The sequence below is a fragment of the Mustelus asterias genome, chromosome 16 (assembly GCF_964213995.1).
Source record: "Mustelus asterias chromosome 16, sMusAst1.hap1.1, whole genome shotgun sequence".
Taxonomy (NCBI): Eukaryota; Metazoa; Chordata; class Chondrichthyes; order Carcharhiniformes; family Triakidae; genus Mustelus; species Mustelus asterias.
Window position 1 is genome coordinate 74,308,288 of NC_135816.1, and position 9,350 is coordinate 74,317,637.

General features: G+C 41.4%; 1 protein-coding gene across 1 annotated transcript; it reads right to left on the reverse strand.

The window, feature by feature from the left end:
- Positions 1-815: 815 nt before the first annotated feature.
- Positions 816-4,103, reverse strand: LOC144505531 (cytokine-like protein 1). The gene is made up of 4 exons (XM_078231658.1): positions 4,041-4,103; positions 3,903-3,947; positions 1,670-1,810; positions 816-896 (listed from the first exon to the last, which is right to left on the reverse strand). Exons 1-4 carry the CDS (start codon positions 4,101-4,103, stop codon positions 825-827), a joined length of 321 nt encoding a protein of 106 aa, XP_078087784.1. The 3' UTR covers positions 816-824.
- Between the last annotated feature and the right edge of the window lie 5,247 nt (positions 4,104-9,350).

Sequence of the window (9,350 nt, forward strand, 5' to 3'; positions counted from 1 at the left end):
TTACGGGTTTTAAAAAGAAAGGGCGGCATGGACAAGTTGGGCCGAAGGGCCTGTTTCCATGCTGTAAACCTCTATGACTCTAATTCATAGAGTGCTCAGGATTGCATTCTGTTACGGGGAGGAACCTTCACAGTGTACCCTCCAGAGGAGCGCAAAATCACTGAATGCAACTTTGGAATTTCCATGTTATTCTGCACATGTTCAGATGTCTGAAGTGGAGTAATGACAACCAACACTGACAGTTTTCCTCTCAAACTGACAAATTTAGGCCATTTTTTCTTTTTATTAACCCCTTTCTTTCCTGAGATCAGTGATTTTTTTCCCCTGTGGGTACCAGCTAAACTCCCAGTATTTGGTCAAGTTGTCCTTGTTGGAGTGTTGGCCACTTATTTGACTGGTCCATACCAGCAGGTTGTCCAGCAGGAATAGGAAAGCTGGCTTTTTCTCCCCCACTCTCCATTGTAGGAAACAGAGGCTAATTGCAACTGGCCTTAAACTTCTGTCAGAGTCAAAATACAGTTAATCCAGCATAGTCAGGAGATCAAGAATGGAACTTGTGGTGTAATATTCCAATATTAGACAACAGGGGACAGCAAATGTAGGTTTTGTTTAAAGATCTAACCTACCTTCAGGTCAACTTGACTCTACAAGGTTGTATAAGATTAGTATCTCATTATTCAGCTAATATAGAACAACTCTTGCCATCTACTGCCTCTGGAAGCAATGTAACCATAAAGATGCTTGCATTGTGAAAACACTTAACTTTATATAGCAAAGTACAAAAATGTGTTTTTAAAAAGATGACATCTTGTTATCTGGCATGTTCAAGTTGTAGTGCTTGCTCGGTGGGGGGGTCTCTGTAATGCACTGCAGTTGTTCGTCAAGAAGACAAGTTCCTGAAAAAGAAATGAAAATGTTTAAGTGTCAAAATAAAAACTGCTGTGATATGTTAATTTAGCAAAGGTAAGAATAGGAGGAAGTTCCATTTTGCAAGGATCAATTAAATATGCTGTTGTAAATAGTTCCACAATTGTTCCAGTTGTATAGGAATAAGAGTTATATTTTACTCTTCGCATAGGTTCAGGTCACTCTGGGCACGTACAAACCCAAGCGTCAATAGGACAAGTGCTTTGAGGATAAATTAGTGCTTTAGTAATCCCAGCAGGAGGCTTCACTTGAAGAAAGTGAGGTCAGAGAATTGGCACTCCACTGTTGCAGTCCATCTCTGATTAATGCTTATTTGGATCACAGTTGCCACTTGGGATACTGACTTGGTACAGTGTAAGGTCTGTAAGCTTCTACACTTGTCAATGTGGGGTGGGTGACTTGCTACGAGCATAATGCAACTTCCCTAAAAGGTACTGGAAGCAAAATTCCAGCTTCTAAATGAAACTGGACAATAACCTGTTTAAGAAATGACTTATGAGAACTATGGATAAGGTTCAAGTCCTGACAAGAGTCTACCAAATCTAGGAAGCTGAATATTGAGCAACTTAAGTTCTGACTTTGAAGGTCAAAAGTTCAACTGAAAAGTGTAATAAATTCCAAAAATATACAATGGGTTGAGCAGGATAAGGGCTGCATGCACCCAAAACATATCCAGATTGTGTAAATGAGATTTGAAGTTGGAATACTGAGAAAAGGTGTAATGAGAATCTTAACTACATACCGCTTTACATGGCACAACCATGATGATGTACAAGCGTCTGATTAACTGTACTGTTGGTTGCAGCACATCCTTGCAGCGCTGATTAGTCATTTCTTCCACTGCTTGCAGGTAATTCCGCATTTTAGACATCACGCAGGAGTTCTGTAAATTCATACATTGACAATAAATGTCAACAGTCAGCCCTTAATTATGTTAAAAAAAATCTCTCGCATAACTAACTCATCCAGCAGTACAAATTGCAGTCAAAAACTATCAACTTTGTGTCATTGGAGTGACCAGTGTACCTGATGCATTTAAAATGACATCTGCAATTTAAAGTGTGCTTTACTTGTTCATGCCAATATATGAAACACACAATCTCCATAATATTACTGAAAATAAGCAATAATTTTAAAATCTGAAACTGCTCTGTAATATGGCCTAAAGTCTATTTCTTTGATGAATATTTACACAAAATTGGAGGTTTACCCAAAATAGCCCCTTATTATTTTCACCAATTTTCTGGAGCTATTCCTTTTGGTGATCATTTATTATTTCAGCAAAAATTAAGGATAAGGAAGTTATAGCTTATACAGCTTTAAGTTCCTATATTATCATGGCTTAAAACAAACCTGCCCCAAAAAAACTCATTGGGACCTCGACGAAAGGTTAAATTTTAGCCACAGAACCGTTTTGACCTCCCAAGAGTATTGACGGGACCCCTGAGAAACAGTTTCATTATGTTGAACAGTTAAACCACAAAAAATTATTGTATTTGTGCAATAAGTACAAACACGCAAAAACATTTTGTTTTTAAGTCTTTTCTATTTCTTACATGTATACATTTAATATATTAAAATGTTCTATTCAACAAATAACTTTTCATCTTGCTTTCTTGTCATTTTTAATGGGAGGAGTGTTATTGCTTCTTTTGCTCACAAATTCATTTAATATTAGGAGTACTGCTAGAGAGCTGGATTCTTATTTTAGACACACACACAAACTCACACCCAAAAGAAGCATGTACAGACACTCACTCTCTCTCGGTCTCACACACACATGCTTCCCTCTCTCTCTCGCACAAACACATACTGCCACCTCTCTCTCATGCACTCTTTCATCCCTCTCGTTTGCATGCATGTGTGCACACACATGCTCACACACCGCTCAACCTCCAAGTCCACTTCCCCTCCTGCTCAGACTCCGAATCCGTTTACCCTTTTGCCCAGCCTCTGAGTTCACTTCCCCTCCATCCTGGCATCCGAATCTGTTTCCCCATCCACCCGGCCTCCGAATCTGCTTCCCCTCCCTCCCTGCCCAGCCTCCAAATCCGTTTATCCTTCTGCTCAGCCTCCAAATCCGCTTCCACCCTGCCCGTCCTCTGAATCCGCTCCTCTTCCTGTCCCATGGCTGCAACCTACCTCCCTCTGCTGCCCACTCCGCCATCCAGTTACCTTGCTCTCACCCATAGTGGTACTTTCAATACTGATTTTGCCACTATTTCCAGCTCATCCAATTTGAGGTCAGTTTCTCAATGTATTGGCTGCCGATAAGGTGACTCGTGCTCCTATCAGTAACCAACAAAGTGTGAAAATCGCCTTTGATTGGACAAGATGAAAGGACAACTTTTTCCAAACTTAGAATGGCTGCACCTACTGAGGAACCCCTGGATGAATCCCATGGAACCCCAAGGTTCTGCTGGGGAAATACAGAGTCAAATCAATGTGAATTTGGTTGCCAACAAGTCTGTACTTGTTGATGATGGGACTTTTAGATAGTTGGGAAAGATGGTAAAACAGTAAAGGTTTTAATGCTGTTTTTTTCTCTTTTCCTTTCGAAAGAGCAACTTTCCTTCGATGACAAGAGCAATTACGATCTGATTGCAAATAAACTAGGAGAAGCAAGGCAATGAAAATGTCAATCACAGCAACAATTCCATCTCACAGAAATCGTTGTTACAATAATTCCACTCCACCATTAAATTAATTTTATATGCCATGCAGGTAATGGAAAGGGTGAAATGGCGCGATTCAATATTGATGAACACAATTAATTTAAAAATCCTGCGTCCTAAAACTGAATGAATCCCTGAACCTCTATTACTTCATTATAACTGCAATTTCCCATAAGCATGTAGCACATTCATCATCAATATGGCATAGTGTCACTTCAACCTGGAATGTACAAGCATTCCAAATGGTATCCACAGTTAACGTAACTTATTAATAAGAGGGAAATAATTTTTTTAACTTACATGGATATCTATGTGCAGGTTGGGCAGCTTAGCAACACAACGTTTCTTGAAGGGAGTGGAGAAAACAAAAATCAGGTCAGTTTAACATGTTGAAGTTCCCACACGTCCCAAAAACACAAAGACAAGATACAGACTCACTGAGAATTGTTCTGCCTGCAGGTTCTCAATGCTGTTCTTGATTTCTTTTCTCATGCCCAACATTCTTGAATAGCAGGTCGGAGGAGCTGCATTGCCAGCCAACACAGCAGCTAGCAACAAGACCAGGTCCAGGGGCAACTGCATGGTAGAAAACAGCTCGAATAATGACTGACTAAAAGGGCAGTCCAGCCCACGGGTTAAATAGTCCAAGACTTGCCCACCCGACCTACTTCTGAACAAATCACACCGCACTAAGTGATGACTAATGGAATCAAAATATTTATGTTATTTCAAAAAGAACATCAGTGAGATTCAGAGGAAGTCTAGTTTTCTGAGGAATCAGGATGTTTTGCTTTAATAGCATTTAAACATTGCCAATTACTGGTGCTTTGATACTTTGAATTCAGCCTTTGAAATGCTTGCACAAAACATACACACAAACAATCTTCTGTATCTTTAAAGTGCCAGAAAAATTTAGAAATTTTGGCTCAGAATTTTTGTCTAACCAAACGCCGTTTAACAAGAGACAGCCCTGTCATTTTTTGAGACAAATGGAATGTTCTTGGGTACAATGTTTATTTAGAAATATCCCAAATTTTACATCTCTAGTCTCTTAACAGTCAGGTACTATTCCCAGATTGTAAACACCACTCTGGGCCGAATAAATACTTTCATTCAAGCACGTTTTATTTCCCAATAAAAACATTCTATGGGTTTATTGCCTTTTCACATAAGCACTGCAATGACATAGTCTTACAGTGGAAAATATATTGATCCAAGTTGGTTGTAGTTAACTAACATTTGATACAGATCAGAAGATGAAGGTGGCAAGTTTGTGAAAAAGGGCCCAGCATTCAATGAAAGCTGCTCTGTTCTACAGTGAAAACAGAAATGCTGAACAAGAGTAATGTTTTAGAACATAAGCACACAAGAAATCAGAGCAGGAGGAGACCATTTAGCCCCTCGGACCTGCTCCACCAATCAATAAATTCATGGTTGATCTGATTGTGGCCTTAATTCCACTTTCCTGCCTCCCTTGCATAATCCATGACTCACTTATTGATCAAAAATCTGTCCAACTCAGCCTCGAATATATTCAATGACTCAGTCTGAGTGAGAGAATTCCAAACACTAATGACTCTCAGAAAAGAAATTCCTCCTCATAGCCATCTTAACTAGGACACCCATTATTTTTAAACTGTATCCCCCATGAGGGAACATCCTATCCTGGACAGTTAGCCTGTCCATAAGGCATAGGAGCAGAAGTAGACCATTCAGCCTATCAATTCTGCTCCACCATTCAATGAGATCATGAATGATCTGATCTGATAATCTCCAACTACATTTTCCCACCTTATCTTCATAACTCTTGCTTTCCTTTCTGCTTAAAAATCTGTTTATCTCAGCCTTGAACATACTTAATGACCCAGCCTCTACACCCTTCTGCAGTAAAGAATACCACAAATTCCTACCAATGGAGAGAAGGAATTCCTCCTCATCTCTGACTGAAATAGGTGCCCTCTTATTCTGAGATTATGCCCTTTGGTCCTACACTCTCCCACAAGACCCCTCAGTTTCCCTATGTTTCAGTAAGATCACCTCTCGATCCTCTAAATTCTAGTGAGTGTAGGACCAATCGGCTCAACCTTTCCTTACAATATAACACTTTCATCCTGGAATCAACTGAGTGATCTTTAAACTTTTTCCAATGTAAGTATTTCTCTCCACATAAATAAGAAGCTAAATTGTACAGTGTTCCAGATGTGTGGTCACGTCAACACGGTGGCACAGTGGTTAGCACTGCTGCCTCACAGCGCCAAGGACCCAGGTACAATTCCAGCCTTGGGTCACTGTCAGTGTGGAGTTTGCACGTTCTCCCTGTGTCTGCGTGTAGCCAATATTAATGTTTTGTCAATTACATCATGAAGGTTAAGAGAATGAAGTGATGGGTATTAAATGTCGTTGAGTGCATACAGATAGGAAATCACCAGGTGAGGAGAGGGGCAGGAAGAGAGGAGAACTTGAGAACCTACTTCTGGGCCTGGCCAAATTGGCCATTAACAGATCGAGGCAGCGGGCAGTTGAAGGATTATCCAGCTTGGTTATCTGTCCCTCCACTGTGGCTACGTTTGTGACCAGGTGGCCCTGGAGAGGAATCACATAGTATCCACATATACGCTTCGGACCTTCTGCGCCTGTGGGCTGGGGTGCATTATCACTCCTGGAAATGATATTTTGGTTTAATTAGTTAAGTTTCCTTTGGTGTTTTGTTTTCATTACAGTGCCCCACCAGCGGTTGTCACCTCTCTCATTTGTGTTTATTTTAATTTTATTTAAAAAAGAGTATAGATAGGGGATCACCAGGGGTGGAATGGGATGGGAGAGATGAGAACCTCCTTGTGAGCCTGCTTCTGGCCAATGCGGCCATCAATAGGTCCAGCCAGCAATTGGTCAAGGGGATTGTCCAACCTGTCTCCCCCTGTGTTCATACCTGGGTTGCCCTGGAGGTGGAGTACGCAGATGTACCAGTACACTTCAGGCCTTGTGCAACTGGTGGGCGCTACAGGACTGGGGTACATCATCACCCCCAGAAATGTTATTTAAATTTGATTCACTAAGTTTCCTTTGAAGTTTTCATTCTTTGTTAGTGGTGGTCACCTCCACACCCCCCGCCCCCCCCCCCCCCCCACCCCCCACTCCCCCACTTAATTAGTTTTATTGACTTTTTTAATTCTAAAAGAGGCTTTAAATCGGGAATGGCTGGAACGCTGGGTTGAGTGGGATGGGAACTGCAAAATTGATCAAGTCAATAAAATCTCAGTAAATAAAAGCTCTGCGTCTTGGTTTTGGCTTCAACAACCAGCTTGGACCCTATTAAGAGTTGACTGGTTGGGAAGGTAGTCAGGTCTTGAGAGACTGGTCGATGGGTGGTCGGGTGCAGTCAGGTAGGGTTAGGGCAATAGTAGAATGGTTGGAGAGGTGGTTGGGTCGGGGGTTAGTCGGGTGATTGGCTGGGGTTGCTCAGTTGATTTACCCTGGCTAACCACTGCGATGGACCAGCTATTAAACTGTCTAACATTTCCAGGAGGTGGAGATGCCGGCGTTGGACTGGGGTAAGCACAGTAAGAAGTCTCACAAGACCAGGTTAAAGTCCAACAGGTTTATTTGGTAGCACATGCTTTTGGAGTGTCGCTCCTTCTTCAGGTGAGTGAGGAGTTGTGTTCACAAACAGGGCATATATAGACACAAACTCAACATTTCCAGGGCAAGTATGCAGGCAAGTCCCACTTATTCGGCCCAAGTTTCCATCCAGAGCTCAGAACCAGAGACATTCATAGAGGGTCCCAGGAAGCAGGGAACCAGCTCATTGGAAGTTTAAACTTTCTGGGAATTTCCGTGTCTGTGCATCAGGACTTTAGTAAGAAGTCTAACAACACCAGGTTAAAGTCCAACAGGTTTATTTGGTAGCAAAAGCCACTAGCTTTCGGAACAGGCTGTTCCTTCGTCAGGTGGGTGGGAGTTCTGATCACAAACAGGGCACAAAGACACAAACTCAATTTACATGAATAATGATTGGAATGTGAGTCTTTACAGCTAATCAAGTCTTAAAGGTACAGACAATGTGAGTGGAGAGAGGGTTAAGCACAGGTTAAAGAGATGTGTATTGTCTCCAGACAGGACAGTTAGTGAGATTTTGCAAGCCCGGCAAGTCGTGGGGGTTACAGATAGTGTGACATGAACCCAATATCCCGGTTGAGGCCATCATGGGCATTCAGCCTCTGATCTCCAAATAAGCGTTCTCCAAGACGGCCTTCACGATACACGACAGCGCAGAGTCGCTGTGCAGAGACTGATAGCCAGGTTCCGCACACATGAGGACTGCCTCAACCGGGATATTGGGTTTATGTCACACTATCTGTAACCCCCACGACTTGCCTGGGCTTGCAAAATCTCACTAACTGTCCTGTCTGGAGACAATACACATCTCTTTAACCTGTGCTTAACGCTCTTTCCACTCACATTGTCTGTACCTTTAAGACTTGATTAGCTGTAAAGACTCACATTCCAATCATTATTCATGTAAATTGAGTTTGTGTCTTTGTGCCCTGTTTATGATCAGAACTCCCACCCACATGACGAAGGAACAGCCTGTTCCGAAAGCTAGTGGCTTTTGCTACCAAATAAACCTGTTGGACTTTAACCTGGTGTTGTGAGACTTCTTACTGTGTTTACCCCAGTCCAACGTCGGCATCTCCACATCATCAGGACTTCCACAGGGTCCCAACACATCGTCCATCCAATCTCAATCAATCCAGAAACATGATGATTTTGGCACAATTTTCTTTCTTAAACTCTATTATCAGCATATTTGGCCACATCGCACTCTGGTCCTTCATCCAAGTCATTCATATAGATTGTAAATAAGTCAGGACCCAGCACTGATCCCTGCATTCCACTCCTGTTACAGTTTGCCAACCTGAAAATTACCCATTTATCCTGTTTCCTGTTAGTTAGCCAACCCTCCATCCATGTTAATATACTATCGCAACAGTATGATCTCTTGAGTAATAACTTTTATGGCGCACCTTATGAATACCTTTTGGAAATCCAAATACACTACATTGATGGGTCAATTTCATCCATTCTGCTTGTTACATGCTCAAAGAACTCAAATAAATTTTGTCAAATATGATTTTCCCTCATTAAAGCATGTTGAATCTGCTTGAATATATACTTTATAAGTATATTGCTACCATTTCCTTAATGACAGATTCTAGCACTTTCCCATGACAGATGCTTGGTCAATTAGCCCTATAGTTTCCTCAACCAATGCATCCACTATCACTGCAGCCACCTTTTTTAAGAGCCTAGGATGCAGGGTATCAGGTCCAAGAGTCAAGTCAGCATTTGGTCCCATTCGTTTTTCTCGTACTTTTTCCTTTGGTGATAGTTTTAATTTCCTTCCTACTTTTAATCCCTCAATTTTCTGCTCTTAATCAAATGCTTTTTGTGTTTTCTACTGTGAAGTCAGAACAAAATATTTGTTCACAGTCTCGCCATTTTTTGTTTCCCATTATTAATCCCATTTCATCTTCTAAGGGACCAACATTTACTTTAGCTACTCTCTTCCTTTTTATATACTTGTAGAAGCTCTCACTGTCTGTTTTTGTATTTCTTGCCAGTTTACTCTCATATTCTAATTTCTCCCTTTATCCCTTTTCAGTCATCCTTTCCTGGTTTCTAAAATTTCATCAAATGCCTGTTCTACCACAAAATTTATACCCTTTTTCTTTCAATTTCATACCATCC

Excerpts from the sequence above, each read along its gene's own strand:
- LOC144505531 (XM_078231658.1), bottom strand. The coding sequence starts at position 4,103 with ATGTTGGGCATGAGAAAAGAAATCAAGAACAGCATTGAGAACCTGCAG. Across the intron at positions 3,948-4,040 it reads TGCAGGCAGAACAATTCTCA|AAACGTTGTGTTGCTAAGCT; the intron begins GTGAGTCTGTAT and ends ACTCCCTTCAAG. Across the intron at positions 1,811-3,902 it reads ACCTGCACATAGATATCCAT|AACTCCTGCGTGATGTCTAA; the intron begins GTAAGTTAAAAA and ends ATGAATTTACAG.